A 25,875-nucleotide genomic window follows, 5' to 3' on the forward strand; every position below is an offset into this window, starting at 1 on the left:
AACCTCTCCCCCACCAAGGCTTTCCCGCATGATCGTGCCTTTGTCTGAAACAGTCTTCTACAGGGCTCCTTCTGCACGCGCACGTGTGCACGCACGCACACACACACACACACACTCCTGTTTACATATCTACTACATATTCTTAGAGCTTGCTTTAAATGCCATTTCCTTGGGGAAGCCTTCTGACTACCTACAGTAGGACCCTTAGGAAAACACACCCAGAACACCTGTATCTGACTTTAATTAGAGGTATTTTAACGTCCACCGTCCCCCATATTAAGTACTCAATAAAGAGTATTTAACTAAAGGAATGAAGAGCTGGAAGGAGGAAGGAAAAGAAGGGTCAGGCAAAAACTGCGGACACTCCTGCAGCCTGCTTGCACTTTCCCTCCCCTCGTTCTCGGTGGGGCCGAAATGAGAAAGCTAACACAGAAGATGAGGTTGAGAATGATGAACAAGGAGGTGATGGGATCACCACATGATGCTTCACTCAACTCTCAGAAAAAGCTGGTGCTCTTCATTTGCACGTTTTTTAGAATCTCTAAAATGCCCAAAACGGAGACAACATTCCAGAAAGAAGGGGACTATGGAAAGGGTGGGGTGGATGCCCCTCAGAAGTTGTTCTGTACACAGGCAAGTCACTCAGCTCTCGTGGACTGGGCGTCCTGGTCCACGAGGATCTAAAATTAGGTTATCTCTGCGGTCCCCTCTGGTTCCCACGTTCTGTGAGTCTTTGCAGGACGGAGGTGGCTCAGAGACGGGGCATCCATCCTAGCTGCTTCCACCAGCATCTCAACCGAAACGCGGCATGTTCCCACACACCAAGACTCCAACGGTGAGTTCCTTCGTCACATGTGTTAAAACAACACAAAGCTGAATCGTTCAGAGCTGCTTATGAACACACCCATCTCTCCTGACAAGGGCAGAATGCAGCCCCGCCTACACTGCGAAAGCCTCCGTGAAATCCAAGTTTCCTGACGGGCTCAGTGCCGAAGGTAGGAATCCCTTGAAGCACCTAATTTAAGTATTAGTGACTACAGTGATCCGGAAAGCAATTCAGAATAGAAATGCCTACTCTTCAGGCCTCCCCCATGATTTTTCTTCTTTTTTTTTTTGCAGTTAGAATATGACTTTCCATGTAACAGCCCTGGTTTCTTTCCGCCCAATACATTTTAGATATCGGTACTTCCCATGCCACCCGACTCCCTCTCCTTTGCTGATCCCATTTTTCGGCACACGAGCGCTGCAACAGAGATGCTTCATCACAGGGACAGGCAGAATTAGAAGACAAATAAGCAAAATTACATGTTCACACATGGGCAGCTTCAGAGATCATATGCTCAGTGAAACAGATGCTAAATTATTCAAATCAACAGTAGCATTCATAATCCATAATGAAATGGCCACAAGGATCTCAGGAAACAAACTAGAGGTAGTTTGTTACATTGGACAAAAGCAAGGACGGACCTATTAGTTAATAAACCGTTAGAAAGAAACTGAAAGGTGATTTACGTTCACTGTGAAGTTTGTCAGCATTTTCAGGAACAAATCGCATTGTGTTTATAAAAGCTATTCCTATACATTTGGTGGATTTAGTCCACGTGGTCGCCCAGAGTGGGAGATACAAGTGGACCAGCTGATAAGAAATTCTCTGCCGACCCTTAAGTGGTCCTGCCAGGGCTCAAAAGGACTACAGATCTGTTCATCAGTACAAGTCAAAGTTATACGAGACTAATTGATAAGTCCTCCCATTAATAGTACGGGCACAAACAATAGTTGTACAGGCATTAAAAAAAATTGAACTCAGAAACACGCATTAACATCCAACAATAGTTTCCAGACTACTTACATCAGTGTCGGGTCCCTTATCTGCACCCGGACAAGAAAAAGTAACAAATTCATGGCACCTCTTGTGAACCACAAAACAGCAAACTGGTGGAGAGAAAAGAAAATTGAAATTAGAATAGTCTAGATGTAATATACAAGCTTTGTTTTCCAAACAGGGCTACGTACTGTAAGAAGTCAATTTAATTTCACTACAGAGAGAGTCTTGTAAACAGCAATCAGAAGGCATTTCATTTGAGACTCGGCAACATTTGGTATTAATTAGACTCATAGATAACGGAATCATAAAATGCCAGCACTGACAGGGCCCAAGAAGACCTAAATTGTAATTCCTAGTCTCTAAAGTTGAGGGAGAGAGGGCCAGAGATTGTTAAGGTATAAACGAGGAATCAAAATTGAAAGTACTTTGCACTGTCCTCTATCAGCATGCACACGCTCATATAAGTGTTCATAAACGTCATACCTTGTGGGTGAAATAAACTATAAAGAGTTTATAAAGCATATAACTATAAAGACTACAAACAATATATGGGTATCCATAAATGTGGGTTGCACAACTTTCTCAGATAAATTATGAACTTGAGAAACTCATTAAGATAAAAACCCAGCCTGCAGAAAACAGCCCTTTGAAATGAAGAAAGCTTGGGGGCCACCCTCACACCTTCTTGTTTCTGCCTGCTTGCCATTGAAGCTGCTATGGATTGGGAGAGTCTCTGCAAATCTACCCAAATTCACTACACAGCATATATTTTCCAGCTCAACAAGGTTTTGAGATGTAGTCCTAAAGATGAATCAATAAAAGAATTGTTAGTTACAGATACTAATAAGTAATCCCCTAAGAGATTTTTATGGATACAAAAACATGGAGGATACAAAAAAAAAAAGTGATATAGTCAGTCCTTCCTCAAAAGCTTGAAGTCTAGCTCCAAAGGGCATAACGTATTATATTGTTCTTTGTTGAATAATAACATGCTAAAAAGCAATATATCACCAGAAATACAGGGTAAGATCTAAGTCTTCCTTCTCTACAGAAGGGAGGCTAGAACTTCTGGATTCTTGGCTCATGTACTCTTTTCTTCTCCCACCAATGATACTGTAACTCCCTGCACACGTGTCAGTGGACCAGGCCAATCGCAGAGGGCCAGTCATCTCTGTGGGTGGGAGAGGATGGCAGGTTTGCTGAGAGCTGAGATGCCAAGAGACCAAGCACTGAGCCTCGTACTGAGGGAGTATTCAGATGGCCTTGAGTGGCCAGTATGACATCCTGAATATTCTGATAAGCTTGGCAGCCATGGAAATGTTTGAACACAAGTAACACAAACAAAAGCAGAGCTCTAAGGGGGCAAATAGTCATGACAGGAAGGATTTAATGGAATAAATCTGGGCCAATTAGAAGCCTCTCGTATAGTCTAGGAATGAAAGTAATTGCCCCTCATCGTCCAGTCTGCTAAGAAACGCAAGTAATAGCTGCCAGAGAAATTGCAGAAAATGACGGAACTTGCCAACTGACTACAGAAACCATTTACTGAGCATCCTGATATGTGTCATTATGATGGGTCCTTTCACACGCATTATATAATTGAATCCTAACAATACTTAATAAATATCTATGGTTTATGGAAGGAAAGGACAGATGGATAAACCAACAGGCAACCTAGGGTCTTGCTTAAGGTCACTATCCTACCGTTTTCCCCCGAAAGTAAAACCAGGTCTTATATTAACTTTTGCTCCAAAAGACATATTAGGGCTTATGTCCAGGGCATGTCCTCCTGAAAAATCATGCCAGGGCTTATTTTCCGGTTAGGTCTTATTTTCGGGGAAACACAGTACTACCGGTACGTAGCGGAGAGAGCATTCATACTAAGATTTGCTTGACTCCATAGCACCCCTTCTTTCCACCATGCCATGTCCATTGACAGGAGCAGAGACAATAAAAGAGTAGGTACCAAGATTTTGCACACAGGTGACAGGAAAATGGGCACATGCTAAGCATATATATAAATATACATGAAGCCCTGAGGACGAAGATGTGGGTATGCTATGTCAGGGAAGTAGGATAAGGGACGATTGGTATTTGTTTAAATAGTTTCATTTTAAGGTGGTCATAATACGGTGTCACTGTAAAAGCACATCTTTTTAAATAGACAATGCAGGTTTGGCACTGAGCAGGCAGAGCTGGACAGGTGAGGGAATCACCCATAGGAATGTGACAACTGAAGGTCTATTAAAGAACCTCCCCTTAGAAGCAGAGATGCCCTGAGCGAGGAGTTCTAGCTTGCTGCCTGCCAGGCCTGCCCACTGTGCAGTCGGTACAGGAGCAGGAAGTCACAGAGAAAAGAGTCCCCAGGCTGCCCCGTGTCATGCAGGGTCTCTGGTCCCACTCTTGGCGGGTGGACATAAGAATATGGCGAGGCTAAAAAGGAACAACAACGGAGCCATAGATAGTGGAGTCACACCACTATATTCTTGATGGAGGCTGGTCGAGGCACAAAAGCAAATATTTGCCACTACCCCAACGAGGGGTCTTCCTACACCCCAGTCTCGCTGGCGGCTGAGCGAGACACAGGAAGTAGGATCCACACGATCCGCAATCCACAATCCACTTGCTAACTGCACTTGCTAGCTGCAACCCGCAGTCCGCTTCTCTGCTAACCAACCAACCCCCTAGAGTAGCCACGGCCATTCTATTAGTGGCCAATGGCTAACCAGCCACAGCTGATGGCCACCCAGCCACAGCTGACGGCCATCTACTACCCAAGCCAGCACCTTTCCACGTGAGGCCGAGAGCCTGGAAACTACTCTCTGGGACTCTGTCCCCACCCCGGGCAGCACCAAAAACTGCAAAAGGCAGCACTCAGCTCCGGCCTTCCCACCGTGTTTCTGCTAAAAGCATCTCCATTGCAACACTCTCTACGGGTGAATAATAAAGCAGCGCTGTGATGGCACAAATTAATCTCATCTGCGCCCTCTCCCCAGGCACAGGCATCTTTCATTCACTGGAATTAGAAGGATAAATTGCTAACAGGAAAGGGTCACAAGAGCGTTATTGTCTCATCAGAGTTTATGTTGTTTTGAAGGGAAAGTAAACATTCTGATTCCCTACTTAATACTGTTCAAACATGTGGGGTCTTTCATCTCTTTTTTTAAATCCATCTTTACATTTATTAAGAAAACCCACATTTATCAAGTCTCTCTGGATGGATAGTTTGTTTTTGTATCTGTCCGTTCTATTCCCATTTACCCACCAATGCAATTATGTCTCCCGAAGTATTTTTATTATATGCCTCAGAAAAAAATCTCATATCCAATTTTACCCTATGAACCAGGACCTCATTGCTCAGTATAATTTACAAGGCAGCAAAAGGCCACACCCACCCCAAAATACTTTCTCCTCACCTGCCTTAGCAGTCCCCTACCTTACATGAAAGTCTCAGAGTTAGAAGTGCCTGGATACACTCAACAAGACGTGGAGAGAAGGGTCATGTGTTTCCATAACTCATACACAAGTTAGCTGAATGATAAAAACCCTATGAGCGTATCTGCAAAGAACTAAGATGCAGAACGGATACTCTTCAAAGGAAGAAGAAACAGAACGTGCCCTGCCTGGGTGACTGATTAAGGAGGAAAAGCTGGGTTAGCCCTCCGCTGCCCTCATCCCCACCTCCAGTGAGATGAGGAGCTCAGCACTGACTCCCGTGTTTGCCTGGGAAGGACAGTCCCAGAAAACAGAGCAAGGGCCAGAGATTCCAAAATCACTGATGGCTGGCTTTGACCTTCCGTTTCAAGTTCCCAACTAAATTGGGTAATGCGTATTTTGTAAGACAATATGATGCAAACATTTGAGAAGTCTTGCTAGTGTAGCTGAATGATGAAAAGACTGGCTCAATAGAACAAGAGAATGAGTGCATTGGGTTGACCTGGAGATGGATGGCACCAACTTTCCTCCGGCCGAAAATCAGGAGCTATTGGTTTTATCCTTTTCTTTTGGAACTCTTAAAGGTCTTCATCCCACCACGTTATGTGGAGCAAGGGGAACTGGGGTGGGGTGGGGGGGAAGAGGGGATAAGGTGGTAGTTGTCACAGAACAGGCTTTTGATAGTTGCCTGCCCTTGGCTAGGAGGAAGGGACGGTTAGCAGCCAGGGAACCGTTAGCAGAAGGGACGGTAAGACAGCAGCCACTCAGTTGGAAGCAGTGCAGCCGTATGTCACGGTAGATTCCTTCTTTGTCTTGGAGCTGGACCCTTGACCCTTTCACAAGCCTTCGCTTAAGCGAGCACAGGCCGGCCAACAGCACTCTGCCAGGGAGCCTCATGCTCTAAGACTTCAGGGCCCCTCTTCTTGTATAACCAAATGAGATGTATTAAAATAGGAAGCTGTCCTGCAGCTTAGAGTCACAAAGTAAATCTTCACTGAATTATTTTCCAAGCACAAAATCGCTTTCCCCTGTCCTTATATGACACACTTCTGCTGCCCAACAGTGGTGGCTGACACGTGAAACCCACAAATCACACTAAGCAAACAACAAAAATAATGAAGACCACAGGCTTGGACTAATGACACCTCTTCATGTCACCTGGCTTTGAAATTGAGAATGGTCCATGTATCGATCCATATTGGACACTAATCTTATGTATGGAAGTAAACGAAATGGAAATTAAGGAGAATTTCTGCCATCTGTCAAAAGGATGTTTCAGAGATGGAACAAATCACAGTCACCTATGTTTGGTTCAATAATTCATAAAAATTTCAAAAAAATAGGTGTGTCGTGATACTGCCACGATGCAATGGTGGCAACACTGGTCACACACCAGTCAAGCAGGTGCAGCCATGGTGTCCACATGGGAGAAAGTGTCCAGGTGATCACTCACCACCTCATACCCACGAGGACGGATGTCAGTAAAGGAAAGAAAACAACAAGAGATGGCAAGATGAGGAGAAATTGGAGTCCTTGAACATCGTTGGTGAGAATGGTATAGTTGCTGAGGAAAATAGCATGGCTATTTCTCAAAAAATTAAACACAGAACTACCATATGACCCAACAATTCCACTTGAGACACTCTGTCACTTAATCTATCTGCATAATGGGATTACCCCTATTTACACTTGACGTGGACTGCCATGTTTATTGAAGGGGAAAAAGCGCACACTTATGTGTCATTTTCCACTTCTCTTTAAAAGAATTATTTCCTTTCACTTTCAAGTCTCCAGTTCATATCATTTCAAATTCAGGTTACAGTCATGTGAAATGGAACGTACAGTACCCCCCTTTCCTTATCTGTGGTTTCAGTTACCTGCAGCCAACCATGGTCTGAAAATATTAAATGAAAATTTCCAGAAATAAATAACTCGTAAGTTTAAAATTGCACACTGCTCTGAGTTAGCATGATGGAATCTTGTGCTGTCCTGCTCTAGCTTGCTGGGATGCAAATCATCCCCTTGTCCAGCTGTACAAGCCCGCTGCCCGTTAGTCACTTAGTAGCCATCTTGGTTATGTCAACTGTCGTGGAATCACAGTGCTTATGTTTAAGTAACCCTTATTTTACTTGTTAACGGCCCAAAGCATGAGAGTAATGATGCTGGAATTTGGACATGCCAAAGAGAAGCTGTAAAGTTCTTCCTTTAAGTGAAAAGGTGAAAGTTCTGGACTTAAGGCATTTTATCGTCTTACATCACCGCAAGAAGGGTGAATACAGTAGAATGAGATTTTTTGGGAGAGACAGAATACATTCATATAACTTTACCACAGTTTATTGTTATAATTGGTCTATTTTTAGTTATTTTTGTTAATCTCTTACTGTACCTAATTTACAAGAAACTTTATCATAGGTATATATGGTATATATATACAAAAACAACAAAACCATGATATACTGGAGGTGTCAAAAAAATGTGTACAAGTGGACACTTTGGTCAGCATTGTTCAAGCAGCAGTTCACCATAATCAGAAGTGTCTGGACGCTGATGGTAACCACTTTGAGCACCTCTTGTAATTGCAGAAGTCAAACATGACTTGTATTCATTCATCTTTTGTTATCGGTATATATCGAATATTACCATTTTAATAGTTTTTTCCTTTCTTAAAATGTGTATACTCTTTTCTGGCACCCGCTGTATATAGGGTTTAGTACTTAGGTTTCAGGCATCCACTGGGGAGTCTTGGAATGTATCACCTTGTAAAAGGGGGTATTACTGTATGCAAAAATACAGTACAAAATTGTTATACAAAATTAATGGGTAAAAGCCATTATGTAACAAATCCTGAATTCAAGAAAGAACCTACTATATTTAATAGCTCAACTTTGTTTAGAACGGAAGACTTGTACCTGAGCTTCCGAGAATTCCTTTTTTAAATACACAAATGGCTGCCATCATATGAGACAGTTTTAATTAAATTCTGCTTAGCTGGAAGGGATTAATGAAAGGTAACGTCACATCAGAATACAATGAAATGAAAATCTCTAAGGCAAGTGAACTGCTTCCAGCTTTGTAGGGAAAGTAATGAAAAATGGAGCTTATATTATATTTGCATGTTAAAAGGAAATTATTGGTTTCAGATTTGTAACAATGAAATCAGTCTTCTCATGGGATACACGATAAAATTGTATGAAAACAAATCAAATAAATGTGCTTTCTCACATATTAGAAGGAATGCTGTTCTTCAGGCAGCACGCTGTTTCTGCTTCCAAGCATCTGTGCACATAGTCCGAACAAACTATTTCAAAAATCCCAGCATTTGCTTTTCTGACCAGGGACCCCTCTCCTCCCTTTCCCCAGGAGAATCATCTTGAACCGTTTCTTCAACTTCCTCTTCTCTAATGTCACCAAGTTGTACTGAGGCTTCCTTTCCACATTCCTCTCGGGCTGGATTTGAGATATATTTTCAAGAGCTGAGGGACTGAATATAAGGTGTAAATGAGAGTCAAAGATGGCCCCTAGGTTAGTAGCCAGAGCAACTGGGCAAATCGTGTCACCATCTTGGAAACAGGATGGGAGCGTGAAGGTGAAACCGAGCCCAGGAGACTACGCAGACAGAAAGCAAGAAAGCAGATCTCTGCGTGGGTATGGCACATGCCTCCAGACTTTTCAGTTACGGGAACCCTCAAATACCACTTAAACTTTTCATTTTCTTCCTATATACCCATACCTTCACAGATCTGACCGAATTTAACATTCCAAATACATACAATCATGTCATACACACTGTTTATTGTTTATGTCAGTTTAAACTGAGTTTTCTGTACTTGCAATGCAAAGAATCCTAAATGATAAAGGGAAAAATGATAAAGGGAGTTGTGGGAAATGAAGAGAGGAGACCAAGAAGAAAGAATGAACTTGGCATTGGGGACATGCAACCTGGGTAAAACTGTCCACAGGAATTCTACAGGCTGAAGGAGGAGAAACTATTCTTTGTGTTGTTTAAATAGGGGTTTCCGTTTTAGATCAGTTGAGTATAATGTGCTAGTGGGTCTCTCAGACACGTGTCGTGCAAGCAAGGGGAATGTCAGGGTTACAGGTAACAGACAGCTGGAGACAGCAGAGCAGATTTTCAGAGGCATCTCCATGGTTGACAGCGGAAGGCACGATGGTGAATGAGGACTCTGGGCAGAAAGAGGGATCCTGGGGACACCCACACTTGTGGCTGATGGTGGAAAGGAGGAGGCAGGCTGGGAGGTGAGAGGTCAGAGTCAGGAGTGATCTAGAGTCTGCAGGGAAGGTTGGGGGAGGAAGAATTTTCAGGGAAGCTGTGATGATTACTGGCCCCAAAGCCACACTTGGATGGATGCAGATAACGACAGCAGCACAAATGCCAAGAAGTAATTGCTACACAGCTCCCTTCTTTACCTATTTCAACTTATTCCCATATTCTTCAACTCAAAATTGAAATGGAATAGACTTTTCTGATACCAACTACTAATATACAATAACATAATCTTAGTATCTTAAGTAACTGTAGTATAAAGGCGTATCTGTTTTATGGAAGCCCCCCTCTGCCCCCCAAATCCCTTTAAGACAAGTGTCTGACAAATCACGCAAACGTGTTTGAAGGGAAATCCTAAGGTTTGATTTTTAAGCTCAGATCCTGCAGTGTTTTTGTGCTGATTTTCAAAAATCACCCAAAGAATCTAACTTTCCCTTGAAGTGCCGAAGGGCAGAAAGCCATTGTAACTTGGCAATACGAGCTCCATATGTGAACCACCCGCTGTGCACTTTGGGCTTCCTCATTTCAACCCTAAAAAAAATATCGCACACATTCTACACAGGGGTTTGCCAAGCTCATAATACCAGATTTCTCTCTGCAATTTCCTTTAAAGACTCCATTGTTTTAAGAGCAGTTTTAGGCTCATAGCAAAATTGCATGGAAGGTACGAGACTTCCCAAGTATATTCCTTGTCCTCACACGTGCACAGCCTCCCCCAGTCAACTCACTCGCCAGATGGTACATTTGTCACATCTGATGCACCTACACTGACACGTCACAATCACCCAAAGTCCACAGTTGACATCCCTCTCACTGCATTATTTTTAAGTCTTTTATTTTTCAGCCTGGAATGACGTGAACTGGGGTTTGTGAGAGACGTGCAAGGAGTTCAGGAGGTTGAACCGGGCTCTTGCCCTGTGCACTTGGCCTTCTCTCTCTCCCGCTTCCAGTCTAACCCTCCTTACTCTAGTGGAGCAGCCCTTGTTTCTGTGCTCCCAGGTAGCTCACGACTAAGAACCCAGGTCTGCCCACGGCATGAGCACCGGAGATCGTCCTCTCCCCTTTCAGCAAATGCATGCCACTTGTCTAACAGCACCCCGTATCTTCCCAAGAGTGGCAGGCGAAAGAAACTGCAGCTCCACAATTCTGGGAGGATGGAAGGCAGTAAGAACACTTAGGAATCACGTTTCAATGCTCACTTAATGCAAATGAAGAATAAGCTCCTGAGGTGTACATGAAACCTCCATCTAGCCTGTGCCACAGGTACTCGGCAGTGATAAACCAATTTCTTACTAGGGCTGTAAAAACACTACACACTGGGACTACGTGTCAGAGGAAATGTGCTGGAGAGCACACGCAGCAACGTAACCAAGGATCTCTTTTTTTGCTTTATTCTCTCCATAATTAAATATGTGTGTGTTTTTCTGTGTTTGTCTATGCATCTTTCCATGCAAGGCTCTGGGGAACATCATTGCTTCTTTTATTCATTCAGTTAGTCAGCAAATATTTACTGAGCACCTACCATAAACTCATACTCTGCAAGGCATGAAGAAGGTAAAGGGGTGGCTCAGACAGTTTCTGCCCTTAGGGAACTCAGAATCCAGTTAAGGAGAAAAACATGTAAACGAGTAGGCGTCTCGCCCATCTTCCCTATTCCTGTCCTCCACCCCCCTGCATGTCCCACTTTTTCCTCCTCTAATTACTTTTGCAAAAACTAGAGTATATTTTGCAATATTATTGAATAGCTTTACCTTTCTCTTTCTTAATGTTAATAGTGGCAAAGCATAACATGCTATAATTTATATATCTTTAAAAAATTATATAAGTGAAATTATATGCCTGCAATTTGCTTTAACAGACTTCAGCAGAGAAAAGGTGGAAAGAGGGTAGATGCAACAAGAATGGTAACAGTCAACAATTATTGAAGCTGCAAGATGGGTAGACAGTCTTTATTATTAACTATTCTCACTACTTTTGCAGATATTTGGAAATGTACGTAATCAAAAATTAAAAAATAAGTTAGATGGGTTTTTATAAATGTGGTCCAACTCTTTTTCTCATGTCAGTGTTGATAAAGTTGGTCAGAAACACCTGAGCAGAGACTCGAAAAACAAGTTTTTCTATGTAGTACTCATATGTCAAGAAAAATCGCACAATTCTTTCTTATGATAGAATTTATCATCTTGCAACAGTTGTCATTCTAGCTCGTTTCTGAAACACACTCAGTGTAAGTTATTTCTATCCAGCTCTCCTATGAAGAATTGCCAAATAAAAATGTCTCTCATCTGATTATTTCAGGCATTAAATACTGTTATGGGTTGAATTATATGTTGAAGTCCTAATCCCAAGAAACTCGCAACATGAAGTTACTTGGAAATAGGGTTGTTGCAGATGTAATTACATAGATGATTCAATAAATGAACATTTTAATCAGAGGTAGGTTTGTGTGTGCGTGCGCGCGCGTGTATGTTTTCAAGAAAACGGTAACACTGTGCTTCTTGAATGGAACCCAGGTTGCTAAGAGAAGGTAAAAGTCTAAAGTGTCCAGGTAAAGCTTTGTACATAAATCAGCTTCAGATGTCAACTAAGTGATCTGAACAGCAGCAAGCATTCTTCCATACTGCTCCGTGGGGAAGCTCTCGGAGCCCATAACATTCACCTGTATCACCAGTGAAGACTGAGGGTACCTTCAGTCCAAAGCAGCAGTGAGCAATTAAAAAACTAATAGAGTTCTGTTCACACTTCCACAGGGAAAAATAAGAGCCCACAAAGGTCATGGGTTGACTACAAGCAAAAAATTATTTACACCTAAATTGTATCTATGACATGGAAATTCTGAAATTCAAAAATACCTGGGGCCTCTGTATTGACTCATTTGGTCATGACTGTAAATGAGCTCAATAAAATCAGAACACTTAAACGGTTCAATCAGAATGTAATCAGAGTGTAATCAGAAGCCCAAAATTAAAATCATTGGCTTTTTTTTGGTATACGTCCTGCTTAATATACTAGTTGGTATTCGCAATCAAATTTATAACAATGACAATGTTTGTATAATGCTTGCTGATTATATAAAATACTTTCTAGGTCTTTAGTGGTGAGATAACATAGGTTCCCAAACAAGTGTAGAAACACCCAGGAAACAAACACTTGGAATCCTCAAGAGACCAACAGCCCAGAGAAGTAACCTTTAGCATTCACCTTCATGAACGATATTACTAATTTAAAAGGCAGTAAATAAACATCACTGAGAGTCTGACGATGACAGAATCAGAAGACTCCAGGAAGAATCCACTGTCGTGGTTTTCACACTGGAAGTCTTTTGGGGGGATTGGGTGGGTAATAAGGTCGTGACTCCCTGTCTCTATCCTTCTCCTGTTTAATCCTAGGCTACAGTTTTATTAAGTCAGTTTGGATATCCTAGCAGCCTCACGGAGAGTCAACATCCTTAGCACATGTATTCGTTCAGTAAACAAGCCCCTTGGTTACAAGCTGAAGGTCAGGAGCAAGGCCAAGAATTGTGCCCATCTTTCTGGTATTCATAATTTCATGATTTATTATCTGATCCAATTTCAAAATAAAGTTGCATGATTTGTCCATTTGGCCACTCTTTACACAGATACCTATGGAGCTCCCAGTAGAAAGGCAGAAAGGCCGGCAGGCATGTGAGGACATCGGGTCTAATAAAGCACGATCCTTTTCAGGCCTCTGCTTAGCAGAGATGGGGGAAGCCACCTGAGTAGGGATGTGGAGATCCTGAATGTGATTCCTAGAAGGGTGGTGTGGAGTGGTGAGACGGGCAATCAAGAGGAGAGACGGGCCTAGGAGAGAGGCAAGAAGAGTGCCAGAAGCCCTGAAACCTGAAAGGTGGGAGCATCTCAAGAAGGAAGAAGTTTTCAATAGTGTCACTCTCATAAGAAGTCGGGAAGAAGGTGACTTGAGATAAGGTTGTTAGATCAGGGCCTGGGGGCCTGGTTTTGGTCTTGGTAAAAACAGAGAAATAAAATATAGGGGCTGGCAGGAAAGCAGCTAGTGAAGAAACAGAGGCAGTGGACAGGAAGCATTCAGTTCAGTTAAATTCTGGCCAACACAGATTTACTGAGCAATAGGTACATCCCAGGTGCGGCGTGAGGCTCTGGTGAAGGTCAAGATTAACGAGGCTCTGAGTCTAGTTTGGAAAACAGAGTCACAAACAGATAATGTCAAGATCATGAAGTAGTACAGCCAAGACTTCGGGAACGGGCTGTGAGCACCTAGGAAGGGCTCGTCCCTGCCTTAAGTTCACAGATTTGGGGCAGAAATGAAGCTGTTGCCGAGGCTGAGGAAGGACAAAAGGTCAAGGGACTTTCCGCCACCGAGTTAGGACTGGCATGTGAACGATTCTGCAGTAACATCTACGTAAAATTATGAAAATAGGCACGGGCCACTTCACGCAAACGACGGAGACAGGTAGTAAGTAGGTCAGAGGAAAATCAAGAACTAATGAAAAGGAATGTGATTCATATCAACCCAGAAAATATTACTTTTGGTCATGGGTCACAGAAGGAAAGTATGAAGTTGTTTCAAATGTTGTAGTAAACACTTCATTTCTGCATCCAGTGCTTTCTAATTTCTTTGTTTTGCTTTAGCCACATAATTACAAAGCTCCTGTGGGTAAGTCAAGGGAAGTGTTTCATACTTAATGTTCTCTTAGGCTATGATTTCAGTCAGTGTTGGAATTGGGATGGAAACTGTCTCAGAACTGAACGAAGGATTTAGTTACAAATGCAGGGCATAACAGAAGTCCATGTGGTGCAATGTTAATTCTGCAATTAGAGGGCCACCACATGCAGTGGTCATTTTTAATTCTTAGAGACGAATACATGCAGAAAGTTTCCAGAAATAAAATGCTTTCATTTTCTTGAGATTACACAGAGTTGAGGCGACAAAAATCTGTTCACATTATTATGTAAATTTTTACCCATGCAGCATTTCCCTCCGCTTAGCTTGGACAACAATTCAAAAGAAGCCATCATACCCTAATTACTTCTCTTTTATCGAGTATGTTGGAAACTAATGAAGCATCAGGGATGTGGAACACAACATAATTATACACAAAGCCATGAGTCCAGAAATTTCCAAAAAGGAAATTTAAAGGTATCCAAGGGATTCCAAGGCCCTTGGGTAACAGCAGTGAGCAACTGGGGAAAGACTTAACACAAAGGAACTAGGAAAGTTTTCATACAAATAAGGACCGAAAGAGCAGAGAAACAATGAAAAAATCAACCTTACAAAACCTTACGAAACAAATACACTTCCAAATCGCAAGTCAGAAAATATAAAGCAAGGTAAGTTATAAATATGAATTGTTACTCAGAATTTTAAGACGAAAATGCTTTTACATCTACTCTTAGATACAAGGCTTCAGAAAACTTACGTTTGACAATAATGATACAGAGCTATTTACTGATTTTAAAAAGGTGTCCATGTTGGTTTTGATTGGGGAAGACTCTGCTAAGGAGATAGACCAAAGTGGTAAAGGGACTGCGTTAGGAAAATTTAATTTTACTTTTATTTCTTTTTGTTCATGTATATTCTCTATTTTTTTAACCATTAATGTATTGAGTAACTAAAAATATAACTTTAAAGAGAACGTTCATAGTAACAAATTACAAGATCCTGAAATGATTTCTGAATCATCATCATCATTAAAAAAAAGTAGTTTTATTACATATTTAGAATTGAACTTGTGTTATTTTGTAAGTCTACAGGTACCGTGCTTCCCCGAAAATAAGACAGGGTCTTATATTAATTTTTGCTCCAAAAGATGCATTAGGGCTTATGTTCAGGGGATGTCATCCTGAAAAATCATGCTCGGGCTTCTTTTCCGGTCAGGTCTTATTTTCAGGGCAACACGGTATTTACTGAATACACTTCTATGCGTCACGGTGCTGGGTGCTCAGTCGTGGGTGTCTATAGAAACGAGAAAACAGAACTCAGAAATGCTCAAGGACAGTGATTGACACAAGCACGAGAACCAAAAAAACAAAGCAAGAAAAAAAGGATAATAACCTCTCATTGTTGTCTGCTTAAAAACTTTTGGTTTTGCATACTAGCAATTCCACACTTAGCAATTAATTCAAAGAAAATGATCAGAGATATGCATGAAAATGGGTGGCACACAGATGTTCGGAATAGCATTACACATAATATCAAAAACTTGGAAAGAAGCTATGAGTCCAACAATGGAAATGTAAGTTACTGGGTGTCCCTCTGATATAATACTGCGTAAGCCATAAAAACTGTCGGAAAAGTATACTTATTGATGCAGGTAAATATCTAAGATACATTACTAAATAGAAGGAAAGAAAGCAAAATAATTTGGAACTTGTGTCTAGACTGAGGAAAGAGAGAAATGGGATATTTTCAAACGAAGAAAATGTAAGTAAAGGCAGAATCCGGCTGACAAGGAAATCAACGAATAGGAGATCCACAGCCAGCCTGGGCCTTGGGCCACTGCAGCCTACACAGGCCAACGAGGGGGTAGTTCTTCCATTTCCTATAATAGAGAGAAAACACGCCAGGGAATCCAAAGAGCCACCTCTCCAGACTGAGAGGTAAGAGAAGGAGAACCAGCCAGCGCCTCTCACCACCTCCTCCCAGGCTTCCCCTCTCACCCAGAGGCTAGGTGTTGACAGAGCCTCAGCCCAGCCAGTCTAGACCAGGCGGTGCCCTGGCTGACGTTCTCTCACGGCCCCTCACAGCCCCTCTCTGAGCCCAGGGCCTCCCCTGAATCAGGCATGTCAGGAAGCCTGGCCAGGACAAGGGCAAGAAGGTGCCATGGTGCAGAGGCACAGGCCCCAGGGAGACAAGCCGGCAGAGCCTGGGCGCCCCCGCTCCAACCTGGACAGCGAAGGCCCCAGAAGAGGGATCATGTAAGTCCCAGGAGGGTCAACTGCCAAGGGAGTCAGAAGCCACGGCCTCTAGCAGCCTGGGGTGGTAGGAAACCGGGGAAGATGAAAACAGGACCCACGGCAGGGAGGAGGGTTCCCCAGTTACACATATTCCTTCCAGCCGTCATCGGTAACGATCCAAATTCTTCATGCCACAGCTATATGCACTGGCACTCACCGTCATGGGCATTAATCAACATTGCAGATATCTGCATCTGTGAAACAGACCTTCTGACAAGTAGATGAGATAAAATGCATCCATTTAGGTGGGTGCTGAGAGGGAGACTAGCTTATGAGAGGTGAAAGTAACAGGCTTTCTCTTCTAGACTTGGGTGGACAAACCCACAGAAGGCAAGTTTCCCACATAGGTAGAAAATGGGAAACTGCGAAAGACAGTACATGTGCTTGGCTGATCAAATTAGAAACTCAAAGAAAATTACAAAGCTATACCAGGCTGACTCCACACATTGGACCCTATCAAGATGACACTGAATAAAAAGGATAATTCAAATTCCCACACGTGGCCTCAAAATTACATTAATGTAGAGCAAGAAAGACAGATCAACAACAGTACAGATAAAAGGACTAAGGTATTTTAACTGATACAATTAACAATGTAGTGTGGCTGCCAAAAGAGCTACCAGAAGAGGCTGTATTAACAGATGTATATCATCTGGAATGGAGGAGGTGAGGATTCCACACAATTCTTTATTCCTTCTGAGACACGGATCAAAGTTCCAAGGTCCCTCCTAACTGTGGTTGCAGCCGTTCTTTGGTTTAGGTTGCCTAAAAACAAGATGGTGAGACTCAGAATCACATTCTAAGAGGAATGCGGGATCTGCCTGAAAGGGAAGATCTGGCCTGCAGCCGAGCTGTTAGCAAATACTTGAAGGTCTGGTATTTGCAGGAAGGATTAAGCTAGTTCTGTCTGTCCCTAAAGGATGGAAACTGTATAGGACCAACGCAAGTTACAGGGTATCAGATTTCAGCTAACTATAAGAAGGGATGAGGTAAGCGCTGTCTGAAAATGAGGCGGCTTGGGGAGGACTAAGAGGTCGCCAGGGCTGGTTGTTTAGGTGGAGGCTAGAAAGCCGCTCTGTGTGGTTGCTGGGGAAAGTGTGCACATACTCGACGCGACCCAGATTATACAGGAACTTTAAAGTTTTTATATCTAGCCTGAAATTCTAAACAACCAAAGTCAACCCAGAGCAATTAAGTGCAGGAATCCTATTTATAAATGTTTTCCTGACTATTAATCATTTCTTTAAGTTGAAAAGAAGGAACTTCTGTTATAAGAAAACCCATCTAAAGAGGCCTTTAGAAAAAAGAAAAGCTTTCCTTTCAGGGATGGGCGAATACCTTCAGCACGTTTCAAAGCTAAAGGTGGACTGTGGATGTGGACGCCGCCAACTCGGTCCTTTCCCACACGGGTCATTACACTAGTAAATGCCCCCTGGGGCCCCAGGCACTGCCACCCTCGCCATTTCCTAAGAGTGCAGCTGAAGAGCGTACTTTTCCCATTCGTACAGCAATAGCCTTTCAACTAGACTGCCTCCTCCTCTGGTCATCCGCCAGCGGAGACCACATTTGCTGGGCAGCAGGCAGGAGATCACGCCGCCAGCAAGCTGGGGTTGCCATCAATTTTTAAAGCGCTCACGAATGCACCTACATACACATGAGAAAACAGACGATGTCGCTGGAGATTTTTGCTAATGTCAGGAGCACCACTGGAGGTCTTTTTCCTGGTCTGGACACGTTGCTGAGAAAGGATCTCTATATTAAATTGTATAATGTTGGGTCACTTGAACTGGGTTGGTCACATGAGAAAATGAGCGACAATATTAAGAGGAAGCCCTCATAACACTCTAAATAATTTTACTGAGGACGAGGAAATGGTGCTGCCCAGGAGAGAAGGAAATTGCAGTCACACGTTAATATGCGCGGAGGCTGGGTTCCAAACCTGCCCGTCTGGTTTGCGGGCTCAAGCTTCTATCGGGACATAATCGTTACTGGGGCTCTTGTTTTAGGTGTTGCTACAGTCATTATCACGCTGTCATTTTCCCTACTGTCACACCTGGATTTGAACAACAGTAGGATGACAAGACTGGCTGGACAGAGGGGCGCCCTGGTTATTGAGGGTTTGGACAGCAGGGCGTTCCCTTTCTGAAGACCGGGTGTTACAGGTGCAAAGACGGTCCTGAACCGGCCAGAGCAGCTCCAGCTGCAAGGGCAGAAGGGCAGGCAGCAGCAGGACGAGCCCGTGCAGTCCCCGCAAGGGTGACAGGGAAACCCGAGGTGAGAGGCCAATCAGAAGGAGAGAATCCCGGCCCAGAGCAGGTACAGGCACCAGAGGTACACTGACCCAACGCCTAGGTCTGAGCCCTGGGTGGCAGGGGTGTGTGGCCCACCTGTACAGTCAGGTAGGAATATTTGACGCTGGCACAGAGGATGGGGGTGAAAGGCAGGCAGTTCTCCCAGCTCTGGCCAATGGCCCCCCCGACAAGGAGGAGGGGGAGGAAAAGTGTGCTTAAGGCTCTGACTTCAGCCTGACAGAACCAAGGTTGTCTCATTCGCTACCACAAATCAGGCAAGCCCGGGTTCAGGCACTTCAGATGGTGGCAGAAAAAGCTACCGCCTCTTACAGAGGCAACGGTTTCCCTGAAAATTGGAAAATGACCTACAGTCATGGCCCATGTCACCTGATTGTCCCACTGCTTTACATGTGGGATCCACACAGCATTCCAAAAGAGAGCTGGACCTCTTTCCCACAAACCTCCCGGGTGGAGGACAGCACGTGCGAGCGGAAGGCACTGACTGGATCTTGAATCACGTTAATTTGAAGACATTCACTCCCAGAGACTTGACCTACACTCTGCTGACTCTTCACTTCTTTTTGGCAACTGAGCACTAAACCCGGGAAGGAAATAGCAGGTCACTGTTGTGGAAACATCTGATAATGGATTTCTGTTCCCTTGACAAAAGAGAAAATTGGAGAAATGCTAATAGGATTCCTGGGCTATAAGGAATGACTTCGACGAGTTCCACCCGGTTACCTTCAATGAGGGAACACGGTGCTGTCTGCACGTGGCAGCTGGGTGGGCGCAGAGCAGGTGTGACAAGTACACCCGGCAGTAGCAAGGCAGAGCTCGGGCCTTCCAGAAGCTACCACCCCCTGCCTCGGGCTCCATGGAGGCTGCTGCACTGGTTGTGAACAAAGTTTAAGTTTTACTGATCAAATTGATTGATCCAATTCTGATTCTTCTGCTTCCTCATCTTTCCTCTCGAAATCCTTTAGAGTAATTCTACATGCGGTTGCTCCACCCACATTGTTGCTCACCCACAGGGACCCTCACCAGGGGTCAAGTACAACTTTGCCACACCTTTTCATGACACTAAGTAGGGGAGAGATGGGGACGGCGTCACAGCAAGACACATCCCCCTCTGCGGATGTAAGAAATCAGATTTAATGGCTAGTTCTTCACTCCATTTTTAAAAAGTCACTTTCACTGTTCCAGATGTAGAAAACTTAAAAAACAGTCCATTCAATTTGTCAAACACGTTCAGACTCACCAGTCTGAAAATGTGTTTGATATTTGCTCTCCCCTAAAATCATGGAGGGCTGAAAAGCACAGTTCTGCTCTGTGATGACAGTGTCTTCCTGTGATTGTCCTGTCTGTAACACGTTGTTGCAGCTCCATTCTGTTCAATGTATCTTTACTACGTAGCTACCACGTGCCGGACGCTGGCCATGTAGGAGATGAATGAGCAGAGGGCGCACGGAGCCCAGCGGTGGACAGACACAGCACATGCGCAACAACGATAAAAGTCTCAGAAGTACAGCTGGCAGTGAGCCTCCACTGTGCTGCCTGAGAACAGAGTTCGAAATAGATTTGATAGACCAGCGCATCCAATCTTTCTTTGTGATGTATTACTTACTGATGCCACCCACGTAAAATAAATTTTGCCCTGGTGAATGCAACTTATGAGGACAAAAATATTAAGAAAATGAAATACAGTAGACCGGCAAATGCAAAATGAACCCGATGTGTCATAAATTAAAGAAAATGTCCAAATAAGGTCATTGAGAAGTTCCCTCACTCAATATATCCTCGTGCTCAAGAACTCATAGAACACCTTGTGTAAACGTAACAAAATAAACTAAAACAAACAAAAAAGGTACCAAGTACAGATCAAACTCCAAGGTTTAGAAAAGGGTATTTCCTCTGTCACTTGAAATAGAACCGGCAGGGCGGTCTAATTAAGCAAACACTTAGCTGGAGGTGCTCGTTGCCTCATCAGCCCAGGAGGGGAAAGCTGACCAGAAGATGGCTTTTCAAGTTTTAATTCCCTCCGTTTCCTCTTCCACTCAAGTAGTCTGACATTTGTTTCAGAGCTGCATCGCATTGCCATCTCCCTAATAATTAAATCCTAAAATACCAAGTCCTTCAGGACCGTTTCAAAAGGGCAATCCTTGCTATTGACATGAAGGGCTCATGGTACCCTTTAAGTCTGAGCTGTGTGACACGTGGGGCATGACCAGGTCTGCACAGCTCACGTCCCAAAAGCCAGTTGGGGCCAGGGAGCTCCACCTGCGGTTCTATCTCTGGCCTATAGAAATGCAAACTGGTTCAGGTCTGTTAAGCATCGGCCCTGAAATACGTCAGGGGAATATTTCTTTCTTGGCATGTGACCGTGAGATTTCATTTCTGTGGCCTCTTCCTGGGACATGCAGACAAACTTTGTGATTTTCTCGTTCCCACCCTGTGACACACACACCCAAAGAGCCCATTTCCCCCAAAAAAGAACATATGCAGGGTGCATCCATGGACAAATATTGTGGGTGACTGCTTAAAAAAGCAGAATTTTCCAAGTCATCTTTAAGCATCCTAAGAAAAAGCTAACCCAGTCATTTCCCTGGAGGCCTCTGTGTTTACACTCACATGGATCCTGAATCTGTGGTTTCTTCTAAGACTCTGGCCATTGGGCCTTGGCAGTTACCACCCACTTCCAAGCTGTTCTCCTTCCTAAAGAAACATAAGTACTTGTATGCAGAGGCTACAAGATTTAACCTAATTGGTCATGTGTGTCTACGTCGGAAGTAGTCACCACTCCTCAGCTCCAAGCTTTGCATGTGCAGACAGCTTCTGGTCCTACCTCTCAATGCTTCAATAATCCAAGTGACAGAATTAGGCAGTGCAGTGAACAAATTCATGTAAAATATTCTTCACAAGGTTTCACAACCCAGTGACTCTCCAATATATAAAATCATACTATTCCTATGAGCCCAAAATGATTACATAAAATGATAGATCAACAGTTCAACAGATACCATGACAGATTGATTTTTTTTTTTTTTTAAATTAAGCTTACTCACATCCAGGTGCAACACTGGGGTTATCACGTGGTAGAGGCACGGTGTTAATTTTCAAATATTACTTATTTCTGTTTTCTCCAATAAATGTGTTATTTAAAACTCATTTTAAAAGTACAGTGCCATCCTATTAACTCGTACATTGAACAAATCACCATGCCAGCTAGAGAGCAACCAAAAGAAGAGTGGGAGAAATGTGTTCCAAGGGAGCCCCTGTGGAATGACGGCAGGTCACCTTAGTCTTCAGCTAATTCGTGATCACTACTGAACACCTGAAAGGGGAGTGCGCACCCCTCCCCCCACAGCCAGCTATCACCGGAGGGTGCTCTTAGGGGCCTTGAGATCACAGGCGACTGAACCCCACAGAAGCAGGAGGGACACTGCCCACAGAGACTCTTGCATTTGGAGAAGACAAAGGCATTCGCAGGGGAGGTGGGACTAGGGGGCCCGGTGGAGACTCTAAAATCCCATCCTCACATCCTTCGTGGTGCTGACTACAAAGAAAGTCTAGGTGGAAAGTGAGGGTTTCAAGGGAATTAAGCCGAGCTACTGCCCCTCAATGTTTCTGCTAGGAAAAGAGGAACAAAAGCAGAACTTCCGGGAGAGGATGGCAACATAAATAAGAATGGCAATTTATGGAGGTGTGGTGAGTGGAAACCCACTTTTCTCTCCTGCTAACACTCAGGCTTCCTTTTCTCTTTGGTCTTCCTCCCACACTCCCCACTGCCTCCCTCCCTCCCAGGTCCTTCACTCTGGGCCTCTTGCTGTAATGATGCACTAACTGCTGGGTTTCAGAACACACCCTCCATTTGGAGAGCTCAGAAGAACAACCGTCAGCATTTATTGCGGTCAGCTTCCCATTGAAAAGTGCACCGGCATGTCAGGAAACAAGAAGCAACTATGGCAGGAAGCCCTGTCACTTGTGAAAGTGTTGGACCTTGGGAAAAACATAAACTATGCTTTGCCAAAAAGTTGCATCCGCAGGGTTAGTAGCCAGCTGATTGCAAACTGCTCCTCAGAGGTAACGAGTGTGAGCTAATGACAGCCAAGCCCCAACCAGCCACACAAACAGGGATGTAGAAACTCACTGGGATGTGGCCGTAAGAGTATTTTTCAGGATTCAGAGATTACAAAGCGTTGTTTACTTCTCACTCATTTAAAAAAAAATGGGGTGAAGGGGCTGCATATGATATTTTTACACAGTATAGACTCAGTAAAGGAAAAAGTCATTCTATAGCTTTCCTTTCTGTAAGCCAAAATACCAAATGGAAAATACTACTTATTTGAATAACTTTATCATTTCAGAGACACATCTTCACCTTGTGTTTTAGCTGATCAGAAGAAAAAAGAAGTGTCAAAATGAGACCATACACGTCCTCAAAGCAGCTACTAAGGAATTACTAAAAGGAGAACCATTTCTGTGACACATGTTTTCAGGGAAATGGAGCTATCAGCAAGGAGACAGAACTCTAACAAAATCTATTAGTCACCTCAACTGTCGTCAAAGCAAAGAAAACTTTGAAAGTAAAAGCACAGATAAATTCCACTTTAATTTAAAAATGCTCTAGAGCAGGCTACTGTTTGTTATAGGGTTCTTTTTCTGGAAAAATAATGTATGTATGCCCAGCCAAAGTAAACCATTCTTCAAGTATTCCTAGTTGTTCATTCATGGATTGATATAAGTTAGTGGTGAAGTACCAATGTAATCTAAGAGATCATTTAGTCAAAATCCCTCATGCATAGATGACGAAACTGAGGCAGCCAAGCAGTAACGTCAGACTGTGGGTGTGTAATAATTCGAGGTGAGCCCCCAGAAATCTGGTTATGTAACATGAAACCCGAGTACTGCTAACATCACCCCATTCGACACGCTGGGATCCCTGGTGCTTGGTCATCGTGCTGGGGTTGCACCACACTACAGCCTAAATGTCACTATACACAGGAGAAGATGTCCCCACCTGTGAACCAGGGCAAGACGTGTCGTCATCCTTCTCTAAGATGCTCAGAGAAAGAGGAAAATAAGGAGTCATGAAATGGAGAGCCATTTCTGTCAGGCGTGTTTCTGTCCGGAAACGGAACTATCAGCTTCCATTTGACTGTTACTACAGTTTTGCTTTCATTTTACAACTTTCTTGCAACAATGAAAAAATGAATCATACCCTAGTATCAAATGCCAGTCTCAAACTTAAACCAAGGACATGAGTAATTTTAGTCTTCAAATTCCCATACTGACTTCCCTTTCTTTCCCACTTGTGGTACCCAGTACCTTGAAAAGAAGTGGAGATAAGGTTGACTATTCTAAAACGAAAGTTTCTAAATTTGTTTTTGCTTTGCATCAAAATTTAATTAAGAAAAGGATGCCTAGATTTTATGTGGGATACTTATCAATTTTCAATAGCAGAGATTCCATCTTTAATTTTAAAAAAAAAAAGGTTCACTATGGCTAAATTCTGGCAAATAATACCTTGCTCAGAAGTCTTTCCTGTTCTGAGGTAAGGAGAAAAGAACGGGGGAAGAAAGGGAGGAAGAGAGCTACTTGTTGCTCATTGGGAAACACTTTGCAGAATTCCTCAGACCCCCACCTCAGCTCCACAGGTGAAGACTTGGAAGCCCAGAGGGGGCTTCTCGAGGCCACCGAGGTGTAAGCAGTGCAGAAGGATTAGAACGCAGGCCTCCTTGGGTCCAGCTCACACGCTTTCAGCTGGGACGCGTGTCACCAATCTCTATTTCTCTCAGCTCAGCTCCCCCCAGACCCTTCCTTCACCCCCACGCACCTTATCTTCACATTGCAGTTCAGGTTCCAAAATTTCATCCACTGAGGGAAAAAGGTGCAGGCTCGGTAGAGGGAAGAGATCCAGACCCATCCTTACACTGTGAGCTAGGATTTCAGGAACTCCTCAGAACTGCCAGTCCAGAATGGCTGCTGTACACTTAGACACCTGACATCTGAGTCTCCTCCTATCTGACTTGAGGATGACTTCTTATTACAGAGAACTCTATGGCCCCACAGAAGAAAAACGTCTGACTTATGGCTGAGATTACATGAGGTTATACAAACTGAGGTATCTGTGTGACGAAAAGCTTTGATTTTTTTTTAATGTTGAATTTTATACTGGGGCCAACAACTGCCCTTGTTTAAGTGGAAAGAGACAACCATCCTACAGAGTCAACGCTCTCGTGGTTCATAATCACTAGCGACTTCTCTCTACATTGTTCTACTGTTAGAGTTCTAACATATCAGTTGCCAAATTTCCTGATAGATATACTGTTAGTGTAAGCCGAATATAAGAATTACCTAAGAATAATGAGTTCTCGGGGCAGCTTTGAAATAAAGTTCCCTTTTCAGCAAAATAAATCTTGTTTGCAAAACAGCTTGTAGGACTAAAGTTGTGGATAGATATAAAAGATAAAATATTAGTCCTCTGGTTCTATAAATAGTGAGTCTTGTGGGTTAGCCTACTCAGGAGTTTCCTAGTTGTTCTTTCATGTATTGATTTAAGTTATTGGTGAAGTAACAAACTATGTTTCTACTAAAAGAGATAAGAAAACACCAACGTCTTTTTAAAATTTTAATGCACTAAACCAAAAAATATAATACAATTCTAGAAGATAACACAGGAGAAAATTCTAGATGGTCTCAGGTATGGCAATGACTTTTTAGATACAACATCAAAGTTACAATCCATGAAAGAAATAATTGATAGGCTGGACTCCATTAAATGTAATAACTTCTGCTCTGTGAAAGACAACGTCAAGAGAATGAGACCAGCCACAAACTGAGAGAAAATGCAGGCAAAAGACATCTGACAAAGGGCTCTTCTCTAAAATATTACAAAGAACTCTTAAAACTCAACAATAGGAAAATAAGCAACCTGATTAAGAAATGGGCCACAGACCTTAACAGATACCTCACCGAAGAAGCTCTACAGATGGCAAATAAGCACATGAAAAGATGTTCCACATCGTACGTTATCAGGGAAATATAAATTTAAACAACGAGATACCACTACACCCTTATGAGGACGGC

The 25,875-nt window shown here is 43.2% G+C and overlaps 1 protein-coding gene across 2 annotated transcripts in view; it reads right to left on the reverse strand.

The window, feature by feature from the left end:
• The window catches only part of PRKCA (protein kinase C alpha), a 376,168-nt gene that overhangs the window by 220,605 nt on the left and 129,688 nt on the right, over window positions 1-25,875 (reverse strand). For both annotated transcript variants that reach the window (XM_033089264.1, XM_033089266.1), the window contains exon 3: window positions 1,850-1,932. In XM_033089264.1, coding sequence (XP_032945155.1) covers window positions 1,850-1,932 — 83 coding nt within the window. The remainder of the gene's footprint in view (window positions 1-1,849; window positions 1,933-25,875) is intronic.

Source organism: Rhinolophus ferrumequinum, chromosome 21, assembly GCF_004115265.2.
Source record: "Rhinolophus ferrumequinum isolate MPI-CBG mRhiFer1 chromosome 21, mRhiFer1_v1.p, whole genome shotgun sequence".
Lineage (NCBI taxonomy): Eukaryota > Metazoa > Chordata > Mammalia > Chiroptera > Rhinolophidae > Rhinolophus > Rhinolophus ferrumequinum.